Source organism: Sphaeramia orbicularis, chromosome 12, assembly GCF_902148855.1.
Source record: "Sphaeramia orbicularis chromosome 12, fSphaOr1.1, whole genome shotgun sequence".
NCBI classification, from domain to species: Eukaryota; Metazoa; Chordata; class Actinopteri; order Kurtiformes; family Apogonidae; genus Sphaeramia; species Sphaeramia orbicularis.
In genome coordinates this window covers 71,996,073-72,016,387 of record NC_043968.1, presented here as the reverse complement: position 1 = coordinate 72,016,387, position 20,315 = coordinate 71,996,073, and the positions used below count along the sequence as shown (strand labels likewise).

Here is a 20,315-nt window from a genome sequence, read left to right as displayed (position 1 = left end):
AAACTATGGAACTCGTTGCCTTCTGACTTGCTAGTCCTCACTGACCTGCCCCTGTTCAAGTCCAGGTTAAAGACTCACCTGTTTAGACTGGCTTTTAACCCTTAGCACTGAGACACTATTAGGTTTGAATCTGTGGTCTCTTTTATCAGTGTGTGTTGTGTCCTATTGTTTTATGCATATTTATGGTACTTGATTAACCTGTTTTTTTATCTTATAATTTAATCATGCTTTTAGATGTAAAGCACTTTGGGCTTCGTTATGTTGTTGTAAAGTGCTATAGAAATAACCTTTGATTTAATTTTGATTTGAATGATAATAATAATAATAATAATAATAATAATAATAATAATAATAATAATAATAATAATAATAATAATAATAATAATAATGTCATTTTTGGTCACTTTAGCAGTTTTTATCTTTCTCTTTATTCTTTATTGTATTTGATGCCGCTTGTCTTGTGCTGCTGTGAGCTGTCTGTCTGTCTGTGTCTCTCTCTCAAACATATAAACATCACACATCACACGTCAATGTCTAAAAAAAAAAAGAAAAAAACTATTTTCCTACTTGTGTGTCCTGTAGTTCATAGTTCATGTCAACGTTTACTTACATTGCTTTTACCTGTATTTACTTAACCTTTGCTTAGGGTTAAGGTTCCATGTAAACAGTGGATGTTAAAAAGGTTAAATGTATAATCAGTTGAATAAAAATTCACTCTGAGAATATTGTACCATTGCATCTGTTTTCATACCCGGTGGGCAGTCCTCCCTTCATTCATAAACATTCAGACAATCACATACACCTCCACTAGACCCTTCTGTTTAAGGTGGTTTAAGGTGGTATATGTGTGTCCTCCTCCTGTCAACTGGAGCCTCAGTAGGTGGAGCGTCAGCATTTTGTCCCGATCCATCTCTCGTGTGACAACTATTCTGCTCCAGGTCTGGTGAGGCTTTTTTTCTCTTCACACGGCTCCACATCCCGGTCCAGTTTAGGATGCCGCTGTCCCGGTCCTTGTCCATGACGTCCCTGAGTGGACTACTATCCCAGTGGGAGGAGGACGAGCTGCCTGTGGAGGACCTTCTGCTCTTTGAGGTGTCCTGGGAGGTCACAAATAAAGGTTAGCTTCAGCATATATATTCTAATTCATCATGGATGTTGATGCTGTAATAAATATATGAAATTAGACAAATGTTTTAGCTGATGCACATACACAAAATCTGTCTACAGCTGGGCTACCAAATACTGGATATTAAATATGACAATGATGCGCACAAAACCCCAATTCATTATGAAATAGATTCACAGAAATGAAGAAACTTTTCCTGGTTTCACTCATGCTTCACACAATAACAAAATTACTTTTATTCAATGAAATGCACTCACCAATAAAAGTATGAAGCAACTGAAGCAAACAGTTCTCCTTAGCGTTTTGCAATCTGTCTAGTCTGGTTGCACTAGTGAGATTGTGCGTAAAACTGTGAGTCTTTGGCCTTTACAGAGTAAATACTAAAATCTGGGGAGTGCTCTCTGTGAAGAGTTAAACATTAAGCTGCTGATTGGTAGTGAACGTAGAGCAGCTTTGGGGCCACTTTGTGTCAATATTCTTCCTAAATACATGTAAAACTGTGGATGAAGAAAGTATAGGTTGTAGAATTTGGTTGGTAGAATAAGTTATTCTTCTTTAAAATCCTTCTTGCCAAATTCAACAAATATCTTCTCATAGTTGAGGAGCTGAAAAGCAAAAATTTTTTTAAAAAGGTACTAATTTCTGTGTCTGTGCAAAGTTCTGGCATGGAAAAGCAGAGGGTATGAGGAATGAGGTTATTGAGCTTAAATCACAAGTGTATATATCACTGTATAAAAAGTGGATGTGGCCACTCTGACGTCCCCCATTTGTTCAGGAGTTGAATTTGGTATTTTTCCTGTTACTATCTTTTGTTGGAGGTAAAAATGACCTTACGTGGCCAAAAATGTGGAGCTGAGGAAGACCTAGGAGTGGCAGTGCTTAGTAAATATACCAAAAACTAGAAAAGCACTTGGAGAGCGCAGACCTCCGCCAAGGCAGATCGGTGTGTTTGTTCCTTGTGACAGTATCAATATTTGCTGAAAATTTCATGAAAATCCATCCATAACTTTTTCAGTTATGTTACTAACTAACCAACAAACAAACAATCAAACAAACAAACAAACCCTGGTAAAAACATAACCTCCTTGGCGGAGGTAATTAACACTGTTATGTTAAACATGGGTGATTTTAGCTGTTTCATAAAATGTGAACTCACACACTGGTGTTTAATGAAAATGTAACTGACAGATCATACAGTACAGTTGTCATGAGCAAGGAAATGAAGTTTACTCTTGCTTGATGTTGTCATTCACAAAACTGTCGATCTTCCTGAGAATCTACCATCAGCACACATTCATCTGTAAAGATGAGCTCATGCATTATGGAGACATTAGATTGTCCTCTGGTTGAATACACCACATTTTCTGAGTCTGAGTCCATGAAGGCATGAAGCAGCGTTTCAGGGCAGATGAAACAGCAGCGGGCCCAGGACACATCCCTGGGTCATACAGTATGTGTTCTCATCGAACCAATCCTTCTGCTTTTAATTGAGATAGCCAACTGAGTCTATGGTCTGGAAGACTTTTGTGCAGATGTGCAGAGTTGTCCAAGTCCATTAGAGCTCTTGAGATCTGGCTTTGAAGGAGATCTTGTACCTCAGTGTCAGCAAACTTAGCAGCATCAAGGCATTTTGACTCATCAATAATGATGTTTTAGCTTGAACAAAAAAGCCATTTTGCTTCTCTGGAACATGGTCGACATTACAAGTTGTTACTATGGTAACACATTAGGGTAATAAGGGTAAAGGTAAGGTTACATGATGCCATTGACCAGAACATGGATGTTGTCTTTTTGACTTGGAGCTGGGGTTTTGTTGGAGCATAATGAACTAAATTGTTGAGCACTAGTTCACCTGTACAAGCTAAGAGGTGTGTGCTAGTTGGGTTTAGCTTAGTGCTGCTATGTCAACATTTTAGTGAGCATGTTCTTTTACCACTATGGTTATGCACTAAGGCCTAGGCTGTTGGGGTTTTCCTGAAGGGTACAGATGTCCCATGGTTCAATGGTGACTTCTGTCTCACTTTGTCTTGGTTTTATGAAGGGTTGAAACGTCCTATTTTGTTGCCCAGAGATTTGGATAGTCAGTGGTGAGAGACCAGTTTAAAGTGAATTAGGGTTGTTTTGGATTCTTTTTCCCTTCTCTCCCCCTCTGAGGAATGAAGTGCTGTTGAAATGGTTCTGCTGTCACTCTTTGTCACTGCAGTTGGAGGAATCTACACAGTGATCCAGACCAAGGCCAAGATCACAGTGGATGAATGGGGGGAGAACTACTACATGATGGGGCCATACTTTGAACACAACTTCAAGACCCAGGTTGAGGGTTGTGAGCCACCAAACCCAGCCATCAGGAAGGCCATGGACGCCCTCATCAACAATGGCTGCCAGGTATGTATGTATGTACAGTATGTATGTATAGTATGTATGAATGTGTGTAAGCCTATAACTCATTTTCCAGTATTCTCAGGCCTCTCAATAATACCCGTTCTTCACATTCTACACTTGTCTCTAAGTAGGTATTTGCTGTAGACTGGTCTGACATTATCCACTATCATTCTGGAAAAGTGCTCAAAGCTGTCTGGGGTCTTTGGCTAATCTGTGCTTCTTAAAACTCATGACTCTTCTGCTGGGAACACTAAGGCTATGATGGAATGACAGTGTCTCTGTACAGTAGTGTAAAGGCCAGTGTGTCCAGGATTCAATTTTCTATGTGTAGTCATAGTTGTGGTTTTTCTGCAGATCTCCCTGGGGTCCTCAACAGGTATAAGACAGACTAACAGATACAAAATCTTCTTCATTAATTTGCAGTTGTCCCTGAATAATTGTCTAATAGAGTTTGTGCACTTGATCATTGTCCACCAGATGGCAGTCACGCACCAAAGACCCTCACACCCCCACACAGGTGGGGTTCAGGGGTTCTTCCAAACATTGTCAGAGCAGATCCAAAGGCAGATCCAGATCCAAAGGCATTAACGGTCAACAAAAAGAAGCCCAGTCAGTCACACATCATGTCACTGTATGTTATGTAAATAAACACCTCATGTAAGTAAGGAGAGGGGCTGGAGACGGGCAAATTAGGCTACAGTTAGTGATCTCCACTGGTGACGTAAACAGATGCCATCAGATTAGGCAGGTTAGTTGGTCAACAGGAAGATTTTAATTACATACACACACACACGCACACACACACACACACACACACACACACCCCTTAATGAGCAATGTTGAACAAACTACTTTGCATTTCTGTGAAGTTTCTATCAGCCTTGGATTAAAGTGTGTTTGATTTGAAGATTCTTTAATGCATCAGTTGGATCAGTAAATGGTCACCCTGGTTATGTCACCAGTTCATCACAGGGTTGACATATAGAGACAAACAACTAATCACTCTCACATTCACACCTACGGGAAATTTAGACTGACCAATTAACCTATTAGTGCATGTCTTTGGATGGTGGGAGGATGCCAGAGTACCCCGAGAAAACCCACGCAAACACAGAGAACATGCAAACTCCACACACAAAAGGTTGAATCAAACCCAGGGCTGTGAGGTGATAATGCTATCCACTGCACCACCATGTCACCCTTGAATTACATTGTGAATTTAATTATTGTTTTTCATTTGTTGAAGCTTGTCATCATTTCTGTTCATCATAAGTGGAAATCTGCATTAAGTTCTGCTAAAAATTTTTATAAACTCATCAAACTTAATCCCTGATCCCTTCATACTGTTCCAAAGCAGGAGCTTTAAGTGTCACAGTCTCAATCGGCCCTTTACATCATTCTACATAGTTTTACACTGACCAAAAGCAGGACTTAAATAATCAAACTTTTAGTCAATGTGAAGTTGTAGAAGTTATTTAAAATGATGAAATGTGTGATCTGAACTTATATCTGAATATGCCTCTTTGTCTCTTGTTGGATTCTCACCTCACCTCAGTTCAGTTTGATTCAAAATATGACTGTCTCAAGGAACTCCACATATAGAAATCAAAGCCTTAAAAGAGGATATAGACAGGAAACCCAACAAATTAGCCATTAACATGACCAAGGTAACAGTGGGAAGGAAAACCTTTACTGAAGGAAAAACTAAGGCGGACTCTCGCTCAGGGTAGGAGGAAAGTGGAGAAAGAACACAAAAGCCAAGAGGAGTCAAGGGGACATCATGCATGGGCCAGCTGTATATAGACATATACCAACTTATACAGGGTGGGGAAGCAAAATTTACAATATTTTGAGGCAGGGATTGAAAGACAGTGTATGACCAATTAGTTTATTGAAAGTCATGAGGATTTATTTGCCACAAGAAAATTGACATAATAGAAAATGTTTTTATTCTATATGTCCTCCTTCTTTCTCAATAACTGCCTTCACATGCTTCCTGAAACTTGCGCAAATGTTCCTCAAATATTCGGGTGACAACTTCTCCCATTCTTCTTTAATAGTATCTTCCAGACTTTCTCGTAATAGTTTTGCTCACAGTCATTCTCTTCTTTACATTATAAACAGTCTTTATGGACACTCCAACTATTTTTGAAATCTCCTTTGGTGTGACGAGTGCATTCAGCAAATCACACACTCTTTGACATTTGCTTTCCTGATTACTCATATGGGCAAAAGTTTCTGAAAAGGTATGGATAATAGTGTTAGGTATGATTATGACATCAATATATGTTTGGTTTCAAAACAATTGACGTAATGCCTGCTGAGAAAAAACAACTAAATGTTCATTGTAAATTTTGCTTCCCCACCCTGTATATATCCATGAACCAACTGTATATATACTCACCATCCCTTTGCTTGTTGAATTGCAGCCTTCATGCTTTTGTTCTGTTTGTCCTTCCTGTAACTACTATGCTACCTTGTCATCTCTTGCATTTATGGGTTTTCAGATTTTTTGTTGGGATCCCCCAGTTTCATTTGTGTTTATAGTTAATACATTTCTTTGTTCCCTGTAAACGTCCATTTGTCTCTGCCACACACCAACAGATGCCTTTTAAACATCAATCACTGAAACACAGTCTGAAAAATGCCATTAGGTAAACATGTTTTGTTTCCAATTAGGTGTTCATTATACCTGCACTGAAATGACGATTCCTGTCTACACTGGAACATGCTTCTGTAATAACTGTAGACTGTTTTTTGGGTGGGTTTCCTTTGTGTTGGGGTAGGTTCATTTTGGCCGTTGGCTGATTGAGGGCAGCCCTTATGTGGTCCTGTTTGACATCGGCTCTGCAGCCTGGAACCTGGACCGGTGGAAGGGTGACCTGTGGCAGACCTCTCATATCGGCCTGCCCTACCATGACCGAGAGGCCAACGACTCACTCATACTCGGGTCCCTGATTGCATGGTTCTTCAAAGAGGTCAGCTGGTGTCCTTCAGTCCAGGTCATGTCAGTGCTTGAAGCCTGTGGTTCTGTTGGAACAGGATATACATGACTCCTCTAAACTTCACATAGGCTGAAGGACATAAAGGATGGTGCATCACTGAAAGGGAGGCTTACCTACATGACTTTTTCTAATTGACCTTATCTTTTGTTTCCCAGTTAACAGACCAGCTTGGAGATAAACCCAGTGTGATTGGTCATTTCCATGAGTGGCAGGCTGGACCAGGGCTCATTCTCTCCCGTTCTCGCAAGATTCCCATTGCAACAGTCTTCACCACTCATGCTACACTGCTGGGACGATACCTCTGTGCTGGGAATGCTGACTTTTACAACAACCTGGACAAGGTGAGACGTTACGAGAGGTCCAGTTCTATAGACACACATGTAAATTACGGAAGTGAGACCGTGATATATATGGAAATAATATAAATCCAAAGCAGGTGATATGTCAGCAGCCACCTCTGCAAAAACAGAAACATGTTCATTTTTTTGTCTGACCAATCATACAATAGCTGTTGGACATCACAGGAGAAGAAAGTTCTGCCCAGATGATGCAAGGACTCCCAAACCAGGGCTGAGAGAAAAGACTGATGCCATTGTTTCCTCTCAGCCCTGGGAGACAGAACAAATGTCTCTGTTCTATGTAATAACCTTTAAGAGAATTCATTTGTTGTCGGGATTTGATCGGAGCTACCCAATGGGGACCATCCTTCACAACTATTGATCTTCAAGGGCCTTTTCCCTGTTTACATTTGTACTAGTTGGATCCATGATGTGATGTAATGAGGCTCACATTGGAATAGAAGCAGCTTATTCATATGAACAATGACGCATTTCTGTAGATGAAACGAACACCACTACATAAAGTTGTTTTAACGAGCTAAACACATGAATACACACTAACATGAATCCAAATACATCACATCTAATGGTAGAACACTGACAGATCACACACTGCAGTCTAAGTATTCTCTATGTTTTCCTTTGTATAAAGCAGTGTTTTTCAATCTTGGGGTCGAGACCCCACGTGGGGTCACCTGGAATTCAAATGGCGTCACCTGAAATTTCTAGTAATTGATAAAAATAAAAAAAAAACTTACTAATAAAAAATATATGGTGAGTTGAGAGAGACAGTCCCAATACATAAAAGACATGACAAACTGTGAAGCTGAAACTGAAGCACTGTGGTACTGTTTATCTTTCAAATGTTCATTATGGTCAGTTTCAGATGCTGCAGCTCTTTCATAATTCATAGTTTGAGTTATTGTTTGTTCAGTATTAATTGTCAGCCTTGTAAATCCAAGCTGGACTGACTGTACATATCCTGACCAAGGAAAATAAAATTCTCACTTTGTGCAGTAATCTACACCTGCCTTTTCTGCCTCCGTCCATAATAACATATATTATATAGACTAAATGTCATCTAAAATTAACGTTTATTTGCGACATAGAATAGCAAACTATTACATGATCAAAAACAAAATAATTTTAGCAAAAAAAAAAAAAGTCTCCATGTTGAATGTCTGGGGTCGCCAGAAATTTGTGATGTTAAAATAGGGTCATGCACCAAAAAAGGTTGTGAACCACTATTACAGAGGCTTCCCCTGACAGGTTGAATCCTGCACCATTTTCAACAGTACATGCTGTTCTACTGGCCAACGATAGAACTTATTGGATGGATAGTAATTGTGAGCTTCTATTTTCTGTTTCCCAGTTTTGGCTTCGTCATATTTTTTGAGCTGCTTCATGCTGTGGTAGATGTATAGTTTTAGTAAGATGAAATGAAGTGCATAGTTCTGACACTGCTATGATGAAACTAATTGCAAAGTTACTGTATTAAATCAGCAACATTTACCAACTTGTTTACTCACGCAAACACTTTAATCCTCATTCATTTTTACATTTCAAAAGTTCTGGCGAAAAATGGGAGTGTTTTACAGCCACTTAGAGCATCATTAATGATGCTGAGTTTGGCGCTGAAGGCTGAGTGTGACGTTAGTAATCGCCTTTCCTCTACTCATATCGTAAAGGTCAGCGTGGAACTAAAGGTTGAACTGAATGAATGATTGACAGACACAAAAGGTGTTTGCAACCCCCAAGAACAAACAGGGAGAACAGAGGAATTTAATCAATTCTACAGATGAAATCATTAAAATATCCATTTTCAGTTGGCTCTGCCTCACTTAAGGTTACTGAACAGCTTTAAGGAACTTATTTCTACCTTAATATTGATCACAGTAATATTATGAATAGCAATTTATTGAAAGTAATTTAGATTAGTAATATATATCATTTTTTGACTGAAACTGGTGGTGTGAAAAATAGCCTTGGAGTGGGAGAGTCCAGTGGCTGGTGCTACATCATGACGCTGCTACTCAGTGTATCGAGAGTTGGAATCACAAACAGTGATACCGCAATAATAACGTGCAGTGAGTTTTTCTTACACTCCTCCTGTTGTGCCCCATGACTTTCAAGTTTTAACAGCACAATGGTACAAATACAATCTTCAAGTTGTGAAATTAAAAAAAGCCCTCATCTTTGTGATCTGATGTGTAGGTCTGTCATGACTATTTCGTTGTTGCCTTATTGCACTAATTTGATTTTGCATAGTCCTCTAAAGGGTTGCTATGGTGACCCAAACATTGTTATTGGACAAACAGCATACGGTCTTTTTGAGTGTAATAGTTTCACTACAGGTGTTGATATCATTGGTAGTACAGTCATTATGACAATGTCCCTATTGTCACTAGCCTGTTGTTGTAGTTTATAACAGGTCTGCAGATAAACCGGGTTGTGATCTGATCTGATGTACCTAGTGGTGGTAGAGTAGAACCTGTGTTAACCTCATTCTTGACATTCATAGACCACATGTCTAATCTGTGGTAAATAGAGTTAACAATCTGTAAATCCATTTGGGTGGAAGTGAGGGTAATATGGTTGAAACCCCTGATATTGTAATGAAGTGTGTCGTCATTGGGCAGTGTGGTGGTGGGTGGAGCCTTTCTGTGTTGACTTTACCTGCTCTTTTTCAGCTGTGCAGGTTCCCTTCCACCATTAAAAACAGGGTTTGTATTAGTTAATGGGCTCTGTGCACAGCCCCACTACTTCCTGAACTTCATGTGGGTCTTTTGTTTCCTGTCTTTTGTTATTGGACACACTGATTAATCCAGGTGTGTCTGCTACTTCTTGTTGTGACCACTGATTAATCAGGCAAACCTGGATTAATCAGTGTGTCCAATAATGAAAGATCGGAAATAAAGGACCCACCTGAAGTTCAGGAAGTAGTGGGGCTGTGCATAGAGTCCATTCTCCTGTCGATGTGTTGATGAATGACTTGATCCCTGAGTTCTTCAGTGGCAGGATCATTGCGCCTAATGTGCTACATGCTAATGTTAATGCTAGCTATGTGTATTAGTTTGGATAAAATGGAGAGACTGAATCCTACTATATAATGCACGTTGTCCGTCTGATCGATGTTGCAGCACGGGAGGGCATTTGTATGGATTTTCCTCAGCCTTCACAGGCCCGATCGCCCTTAAACTCGACAAATGAATAGAAACATTACCTGACTATCTACTAGGCACAATTTTATGTCTGTATTCAAATGTTGTGAGGTATTCTGGGCGATTTTAGCCTCTCATGCTATCATACAATGGTACCATGGGTAAAATGCTGCCAGTATGGGAATAATAAACCAAGTTAATCTTTATCTGTTGTGTCTGTATGCTGGCAAGTGTTAAGATTCCATGTAAACAATAATGGTTAATATTACAAATTAAATCTTGGCACTTGAGGTTTTTGAGACTGAGATATTTCCACTAAAAGTCTTGCCCATGCCACTGTAATGGTTAACCTGTGGCTAATTAGCGAAAGCTTTGATCACATAATCACAATGACCATGACAATGAAAGTGTGATCAGTTCCCTGACATCCCAGAATCATCTCCTAATATTTTGGAATCTTGTGTCTTCAGTCTCAATATGTTGGATGAAGGCTTTGAAAAAAAATCTCAGTCAGAATGGGTTGAATTGTGTCTTCCCTTGTGTAAAGTCTTCTACCTGGTGTTAATTCATTATTGGCTGAATCTCTCACAAAAGTAAAAGCTGTTAAGTTGTGTTTAGGACTCATCACTAATCACTTTCTATACTTTATATACAAACAGGGTTTGTCAAAAACAGAGAGGGGGATGTTTTTTTATTTATTTATTTTTTAATCATGACAAACCAAGCAATCAACAGGCCTAATTCTTTTTTTAGGTAACAGTAGGCCCTTTTGCATGTCAAACACTTGAACACTTTATCTTTAATGCAAACTAAAAATATATGAAACATTTAATTTTCTGCGACAGCCACACCTGTGATGTGGGAGATGGTCTAATTAAGTTTTAGGACCGTGGATAAGGGCTGATCACGCCAACATGGCAGAGGATTTATGGTCAGCCGGAAACTCAATCAGACTGTAAAACATAACATAAAACCTAATTGATTAAGACAGTGGTTTCGTGACCCCATTTTAACATCACAAATTTCTGGCGACCCCAGACATTCAAAATGGAGACTTTTTTTTTTTTTGCTAAAATTATTTTGTTTTTGATCATGTAGTAGTTTGCTATTCTATGTCGCAAATAAATGTTAATTTTATACGACATTTAGTCTATATAATGTATGTTATTATGGACGGAGGCAGAAAAGGCAGGTGTAGATTACTGCACAAAGAGAATTTTATTTTCCTTGGTCAGGATATGTACAGTCAGTCCAGCTTGGATTTACAAGGCTGACAATTAATACTGAACAAACAATAACTCAAACTATGAATTACAAAAAAGAGCTGCAGCATCTGAAACCGACCACAATGAACATTTGAAAGATAAACAGAACCACAGTGCTTCAGTTTCAGCTTCACAGATTGTCTTTTATGTATTGGGATTGTCTCTGTCAACTCACCATATTTTTTTTATTTGTAATTTTTTAAAATTTGTATTAATTACTAGAAATTTCAGGTGACCCCATTTGAATTCCAGGTGACCCCACATGGGGTCCCGACCCCAAGGCTGAAAAACACTGGATTAAGATTTCACATCAAAATAATTCAGCTAATTAGACTAAGTAAACAGTTTGCTCTGATGTCGGATTTCATGTCTTGAACATGCAGTTTAACATGTACATTGGCGCCTGCAGACGTATGTCCGTATGGCCTGCTGCGCACACCTCGCATGTACTAAGTGACATTTGAGAGAGAGACAGACAGACACAGAGACACCGATACAGAGAGAGATAGGTAAGGTATACAGTGTATGTAGCAGCCCTTGGCATCAATGAAACGGCGTAGAGTTCGACTGGTACAAATCTTTTTCATCATTGAGCACCGTGAAACTAAAACACAAACATTTGTACATAAGTTATTTTGCAAAGTTTACTTAGGTTACATTTTCTTTAAAAGCACAGACCTTATTACAAACAAAACATATTACTCATAATTAGAATTGAAATTTAATAGACACATATCTCAAACAAAAGAATAAACAAAAGAACAAAAAAATGCCACTACAATTAATTACCACATACCTTGCGCCGCCTACCAAGGGTGCAAACTCCTTACTCATCCAGTGAATAGCAATAGGTATGTGAACCAAACTGCGCTTTGACAAAAATAAAACAACCCATACCACATGAATATCAAGCTTGATATTTGTTCAAAATAATATGTCAAACAAATCAGACTCGCATGTTCTTTCTGTTCAGCACAATCCTGCTCTGTGTGGCAACCCAAATGCATGTGGCAAAACAGGTGTGTGGCAATCAGCCTCATTATATCCCAAAATGGGGTGTGGCAACAATAAAACAAAATGGGAAGAAAATCCAACAGAAACCAAAAATAAACTAGAAGCACTCGGAGAGCGCAGACCTCCACCAAGGCTGATCAGTGGCCCCCCCCCGTGGGCCCCCCCACGCCAAGGAGGTTATGTTTTTGCCAGAGTTTGTTTGTCTGTCTGTCTGTCTGTCTGTCTGTTTGTCTGTCCGTTAGTGTGCAACATAACTCAAAAAGTTATGGACAGATTTTGATGAAATTTTCTGGTCTGCGCCCCCCCCCGTGGGCCCCCCCACCCCCGATCACCACCAAAATTTAATCATTTCTTCCTTATCCCATTTCCAACAAACCCTGAAAATTTCATCAAAATCTGTCCATAACTTTTTGAGTTATGTTGCACACTAATGGACAGACAAACAGACAGACAGACGGACAGACAAACAAACAAACCCTGGCAAAAACATAACCTCCTTGGCGGAGGTAATAAAAACTAAAAGAAGAAAAATCTAAAATAATAAACCTATCAACAGGCCACTAACAATGCATTTATGCACATGGGGACGTTCGCAAATTCCGAGACTGCTGACAGTTCAGTTCAGGTGGTTTTTAATCATTGACAGAGTTGCCCCCCCCCCCCAAAGGATGAAATTCATTTAGCAGAAGTGGGAATGTAAAAATCAGAGGGGAGGGTTGATCCCCCCAACCAGTCGCACCCTAAATATCAAAATAACATATATTTTAATCTATACTCTCACTTTCTCATAACTTTTCTTCTGACATGTGCTGCTGACCTCTTGGCCAGGTCACCTATGTGAAAAAGACCCTGACCTCAGTGGGTTTTATCTGATTAAATAAAGGTTAAATAAAGAATGTTGATGGTGAAAGACTTTGCTTCCATTCAGCCTCCTCCTCACCGGTGTCTTTGTCCACACATGTTGTAGTTCAACGTTGACAAGGAGGCAGGAGAGAGACAGATCTACCATCGCTACTGCCTGGAGAGAGCAGCGGTCCACTGTTCTCATGTGTTCACCACGGTCTCTCAGATCACAGCTGTGGAGGCCAACCACATGTTACACAGGAGGCCAGGTGGGAACGTTCACTTAAACCACAGACTTAATGGCTTCATCTGTAGCAGGTCTATGAAAACCAACCTACAGTCATCTACCTGTCTTACTATTTAACCTGTCCCATCTCTGTGTTGATGAAATAGACGTGGTGACCCCGAACGGACTGAATGTGAAGAAGTTCTCGGCCATGCATGAGTTTCAGAACCTGCACTCCACCAGCAAGATGCGCATCCAGGAGTTTGTCCGAGGACACTTCTATGGGTGGGTACTCTATAATATGGACATCTACACATATTTATACTGATGACCTTTGAAACATGCATAATGTGCTCTCTAAGGGAATTCTTATCAATAAAAAACCCCAGTATTTTACATTATTTTCATATGAAGGGGCAAGGACCTCAGCTCCAAAATGAAGCAAAAATGGAAGTATCTTAAAACTCAAACACTGCTGAGAACCAGAAAAGCCCTGGTCCCCATAGACTGAGCCTCAACTTCTCTATAAAAATACTAAACCAAATTTTTTTTAAACATAACTCAATCCAGTCTCATTCATTTTATTTTACATTTACAGCAGGTGATGTGACTGTCCATCTGTAAATTTTGAGTTCAGTTAATAAGATCTCAGGGAAAATGGAAGGATTTGATGTTAAATAATAATAATAATAATAATAATAATAATAATAGTTGTTATGTTCTCTGAAACTGAAGTAGTTATTGTTAAAGTCTTTTATCTGGAAACATTTCTGCCAGATTTGATGACCATCCCTGACCTCAATGTTGAAAATAGTAGATACCAGATTTAGTATTTGTACTCATTATTCTTCAATTTTTCACACAAGACCTTTTCACCTGCATAAGACCTATAGTAAAACTGATGGTATCAGCACTGAAATCACATCCACTTCACAACAACCAGCTTTGAAACTACTGATGATGGAAACTTAAACTTAAATCCCTGTCTTTGGAATATTTGTTTCAAGAGTCTAGGAACTGATTCATAGCATTTATAGCGTTTATTTCATATATGCACTTGACTTATATCATAAATAAAAGGTCATTGTGATAAATTAATAACAACAATAAATGTGACATTTATTTATTAATTGCAGCAGTAAGACACACTCAGAGTTTGGCATCTATTCTGCAGGATCATCAGTCCCTGTAGACATGTTACGTGTGGATATTGAATGAATAACCTACAGGTGGATGGTGGAGGGGGTTAAAGAGCCAACAGCAGCACTGCTGTGCATCAGCACAGGTTGAAATATGCCTCTAAACTGGAGGGTGTAGACAGAAGTGTGTCAGTGTGTTTGTTATGTAACAGTGGAGTTAGAGTACCTGTTAATGTACTGTCATTTATGTAAAATACTGCTGGTATGATGTTAATTTCACTGTTTTCTGCTCTAAGTCACTTTCCTCACATGTGAAAAACAGGCGACTGTTTAGTAAAAGACAGACTGGTCTGCAAAGCTAGAGATGTGCCTGAAAAGTGTGGATGCTCCAATCTGTTAACAATAAATAAAAATGAATAGGTAACATAAGTGTGCATGTGAGTGGTAAGCAATGTTAACCAGACTTAACACAAAATATAAGAAAGTGTTTTTTTTTCTTTAAACAAGCATGATATTATGTTTCTCCTTCTGGCAGTCACCTGGACTTCAATCTAGAGAAAACCCTTTTCTTCTTCATTGCTGGACGTTATGAGTTCTCCAACAAAGGCGCTGATATTTTCCTGGAATCCCTGTCCAGACTCAACTACCTGCTGAGGGTCAGAGGCTCCTCAACATCTGTTACTGTGATAGAACATACGCAGTTGCATACGCTATGGCTGAAATCATTTTTTAAAAAAATCAATTTTCTTCCCCTACAGGTCCACAAAGATGATGTGACGGTGGTAGTTTTCTTCATCATGCCTGCCAAAACCAACAACTTCAATGTGGAGTCTCTGAAGGGTCAGGCAGTTCGCAAACAGCTCTGGTACGACCTGCAGTTCAGTTCAGTACAGAACAAATGAAAGACCACATCTACAGCTGACCATCAGTTTAACTACCATCTGCTCAACACTCTCCATTCCCACAGGGACTCAGGTCCTTAAATTGTTCACGTCTACTCTAATCTAATGTAATCCATGTCCTTTTAAATATTTTATCAAATCTTTGAACGTAGATTGTTGGATGGGCATGGAAGACATAAATTACATGTTCCATTTTTTTCCCTTTTCATGTTCCACTGATTTTGCTGTTTACAGAATGTTTGTTGGTGTTGACCTCTGTGTTTGTACTTCCATCCATACACTACACTACTACAGTATTGTACAGTATATGGAGGCGGAACAATATGAAAACAAAACGATTCTGGTTCCTTCAGCTCTTCTTCCTTACTGTTACACTCCTACAGCCCTTTTCCAGCAACATGGAAGTTGTGCCTTTCTGGTTTGTAAGTCTAATTTTTAACTTTGTAGAAAAATAATTAGTGATATAATATACAGGGTGAGGAAGCAAAATTTACAATGAACATTTAGTTGTTTTTTCTCAGCAGGCACTACGTCAGTTGTTTTGAAACCAAACATATATTGATGTCATAATCATACCTAACACTATTATCCATACCTTTTCAGAAACTTTTGCCCATATGAGTAATCAGGAAAGCAAACATCAAAGAGTGTGTGATTTGCTGAATGCACTCGTCACACCAAAGGAGATTTCAAAAATAGTTGGAGTGTCCATAAAGACTGTTTATAATGTAAAGAAGAGAATGACTATGAGCAAAACTATTACGAGAAAGTCTGGAAGATACTATTAAAGAAGAATGGGAGAAGTTGTCACCCGAATATTTGAGGAACACTTGAGCAAGTTTCAGGAAGCGTGTGAAGGCAGTTATTGAGAAAGAAGGAGGACACATAGAATAAAAACATTTTCTATTATGTCAATTTTCTTGTGGCAAATAAATTCTCATGACTAAACTAATTGGTCATACACTGTCTTTCAATCCCTGCCTCAAAATATTGTAAATTTTGCTTCCCCACCCTGTAGTGTGTTGGAAACATGAAACCTTGGGTTCCTGGGGAAACAAAATAAATAGGACATGTTATATTCTACATGTTGGAAAAAGAGAAAAGAAAAAAAACAAAAAAACAAAAAAAAATCAAGAAATCTGAGAAACCAGTAGAAGAAAATAAGCAGTTACTGCTAATTTATAAATGTTTATGCTCATAGACAAGTTCCTCTTTGTCCTTAGTTAAGTGAAGTTTTTAAAGCAGTCTGTAACAGTCATGGAGTGTTTTCATGTGTTCATACAGCAGATTATTAACTATTACTAACTAATATTATTAACTCCTGATTAACACTAAGGGATTTCTCCCATTTGTGTTTGACAGGGATACAGCTCACACTGTGAAGGAGAAGTTTGGAAAAAAGCTCTACGATGCTTTACTGAAGTAAGTAAAGGCTGATGGTTGTACATCCCAAAATATGCAGTAAAATAGTCATAAAAATATGCCCTAACTCTATTAACTCTGTCATTAAAATGTAAATCCTAATTTTAATATTTAAAATTTTCTCATTTTTGACCTGAAAAAATGTTCAGAAGAGCTATTTTCCATTTCAGTCCAGCTCCATCTACTCTCCACTTTCACAGCTAGAGTTTAACCAAATGTAGTGAAATGTATGCTATTTTATACTCTGCATTCCCTGGATGGAAGAGTTTGTTTTTCATCCACAGCACACCTGTCCATCTGTCTGTTCTCATTATGTTTAAAACACATTTTCTCACCCATTTCATAGGTTAAAAACTTGGTAGGTACATTGTTTTACTGTAATTGAGATACTGTTGATGCATCTCAACCATTTACTAATGAGACATGAATTATAGTTTATTAAAGCTTTATTAAGTAGTAACAACCTGATAATCATGAACCAATTCTAAATCCTCTATAAGGACATCTTCTTTCACTATTGACCGTTGTGTTGTTGTGTTATTGTGTTATTGTTATGTCTTTCATCAGAGGACAGATCCCAGATATGAACACTATTCTGGACAGAGACGACTTCACCATCATGAAGAGAGCCATCTTTGCCACTCAGGTTCTGTTACCCACCATCTGAAAAATATTTATATTCATCTTTTTTCCATTCTCTTGTGCTGACATTGCACTTTTGACATGGAACCGCCACTAATCCCATCTGACCCAAGGGTTTCAATATGAGCCATGCTGTATATTGTGCTTAAATGTCCAAAAAATGCAGCAACAATGAAGATAGGGCTTCTGTTCCACTGGGAATCAATACATGAAAAGCCCCTCTTGTCTCCTTATGTTATATATTTGAGGTACATCATTTTATCCCAAACATAGAACCACATTATTGTATGACATCTTTGGGTTGCCAGTAGCGGATCCAGATAAAATGGAAGGGGGGGAGCTATATATACATACATATGTGATATCCTTATTCCAATTGTCATATTCCTGCTCAGCATAACTGCTTGTTTACAGAACATATTGTGCATTACGTTCGTATTTCACAACACAATATCCATTTTAATCTTAATTAACCGTGAAGCTTAGACATAAATATTAAATCCTGAAAAGTGAAAAGACAATCATATTGCAAATAAGTCAGTCTGTGTGACAATGGAGATTTAGTGCAGTAGGTAAAGTCTTTAGTCTGCAGTGCAGGAGACTGGGGGTTTGATGCCAGGTCGAAGCAACAATTTTTTCGGCAGATTTTCAACCGGGGGGGTGGCGCCCTTGGTGCCACCCCCCCCGGTGGTAGGTAAATCCACCATTGGGTTGCTCAGAAATACACCAGCATAAGTTACTGTAGGATGTGTGGGCTGTGATAACCAATCAGGGGCTTGTTTATGGGTTAAATAGTGAATGCAGCCGTTTGCGCGCCCTTCAGCGCAAATAGTGAGCGAATGATGGGTCGGCGAACGCAGAGGTTTAACAAATGCAAAATCCATTTCTGCGCTCATTGTGTTTGCTAAGCCATCCTTCGCTCACTATTTGCATTCAAGGGTGCGCTAAACAGGTGAGTTCACTATTTAACCCAGAAAGAACGCCTCCGCTCCCACTGTTTCCAGTCATCTGATCTGACAGCATTATGGTTAGAATGAAGAATTATTATAGGCTATCTGTGACCCCGGATCTGTGACCTCCTCCCTTACCCTCACCTGTCTGGACGGACCTCCTCACCCTCATGTGACTATAGATGCACCCCCTCAGCTGTCTGCATATGCCAACCATTTTGCGTTGCGTTGGGGTTAACGAACTAACGCACAAACGCATTTTGTGTTGCGTTAGTTGTTAACGAACAAAGAGCGAGCCCAGAAACGGGATAGCGCAAAATGCGTTAAATGGATGCATTTTGCATCGCGCTGGGCTTAACGATTTAATGAGCTAGTGCAGAAACGAGCCCCAGAGCCATAAAGTCCAGTCTTACTGGATTATTAGAGGTGCATTATTTGTGTGACTTCTTGAATACTCTTTTTTTATTATCTTTTATTCCAATGAGACTCTGGAATTGCACCTGAGAATCCAAACTGAATATTCGCAACCTTAAAACAGAAGTGGACAATGTTTAGAAAAGCTAAACAGATAAGCTCCTCCCACTCTTACTAATGTCACTCCCCCAGAATGCAAACACAACTGCACAGGACAAAAACAGAACAGTTTTACACTGTAACTCAGTCTGTTTTAAATAAGCTTTGGCCCAAATGGTGGCCTTTCTGGATCATGATCACATCTGACTTGTTCTTCACCCTGGCTTTTGTAAACAATGTTCATAGACAGTGGTTTCTGGTCCTGAGCCCATGTAGTGATTTCCAGAACACACTCATTCTTTGTTTTAATGCAGTGCTGCCTGAGGACACACAGATTATAGACATCCAGTACTGATTTTCAGCCTTGCCCCTTGCAAACAATAATTTCTACAGATTCTCTGAAGCCTTTGATTATATTATATACTGCTGCAGATTATAGATATTCATAGTCAATTCTGGACAATTTTACAGTGAGGAACATTATTCTGAAACTGTTCCTCAGTTTTTCGCAGGTAGGTGACCATCTGATTATCTTTTTTCTGAAAGCCTCAAACACTCAAAGATGTTCAATCGTATTCCTGACCTGTTTGAAAATTCACTTCATTATTTGCAAAATATTCCTTCAGATGATTGTTTTATTGTATGTAACATTTAATTTTCCCGTCTTTTGTTGCTGTGGCCAAAGGGACAGGGACCTGGGCTCCAAAACAAAACCAAAACAGAGCTATTTTTTGAAAATGTAATACTGGTAACAGGGATTTAGGATTTCTGGGTGATTTCTGGGTGACATTTCAGGTGTCAAACATGCGGCCCTGGGGGCCAAATCCAGCCCGCCAAAGGGTCCAGTCAGGCCCTTGGGATGAATTTGTGAAATGCAAAAATTACACTAAGATATGAACAATCCTTTTAGTTCAGGTTCCACATTCAGACCAATTTAATCTCAAGTGGGTCAGATCAGTAAAATACTATCATAATAACATAGAAATAATGACAACTCCAAATTTTTCTCTTTGTAAATGTAAATATTTTCATGTATTTACACTAAAACAAAGTATAATTTTGCAAAAAATGTGAATAACCTGAACAAATATGAACAAGCTGAAATGTCTTAAGAGAAATAAGTACAATTTTAACAAGATTCTGCGTGTTATTAAATGTTTTGTGTATTTGAAAGTTATAATGTACATGTGGAAATGATAAACTGAGACATAATATTGTTAAAACTACACTTATTTTTTCAGTTTGTTCATATTATTCACATCTTTTGAAAGGATAGTTTGTAGATGTAAACCTTTTCATATTGTAAATTTACTTTTTTTTGCTCTAAAACATAGAGAAAATTTTGGAGTTGACATTATTTCTATATTATTATGTTATTATTTTACTG

At 38.7% G+C, this 20,315-nt stretch overlaps 1 protein-coding gene across 1 annotated transcript in view; it reads left to right on the top strand.

The window, feature by feature from the left end:
• The window catches only part of gys2 (glycogen synthase 2), a 40,197-nt gene that overhangs the window by 3,244 nt on the left and 16,638 nt on the right, over window positions 1-20,315 (top strand). Inside the window, exons 2-11 of the mRNA XM_030149816.1 lie at window positions 939-1,117; window positions 3,330-3,511; window positions 6,295-6,486; window positions 6,669-6,854; window positions 13,259-13,403; window positions 13,528-13,645; window positions 15,035-15,155; window positions 15,258-15,364; window positions 16,764-16,823; window positions 17,391-17,469. Of these exons, the coding sequence (XP_030005676.1) occupies window positions 994-1,117; window positions 3,330-3,511; window positions 6,295-6,486; window positions 6,669-6,854; window positions 13,259-13,403; window positions 13,528-13,645; window positions 15,035-15,155; window positions 15,258-15,364; window positions 16,764-16,823; window positions 17,391-17,469 (1,314 nt within the window). The 5' untranslated portion in view covers window positions 939-993. The remainder of the gene's footprint in view (window positions 1-938; window positions 1,118-3,329; window positions 3,512-6,294; window positions 6,487-6,668; window positions 6,855-13,258; window positions 13,404-13,527; window positions 13,646-15,034; window positions 15,156-15,257; window positions 15,365-16,763; window positions 16,824-17,390; window positions 17,470-20,315) is intronic.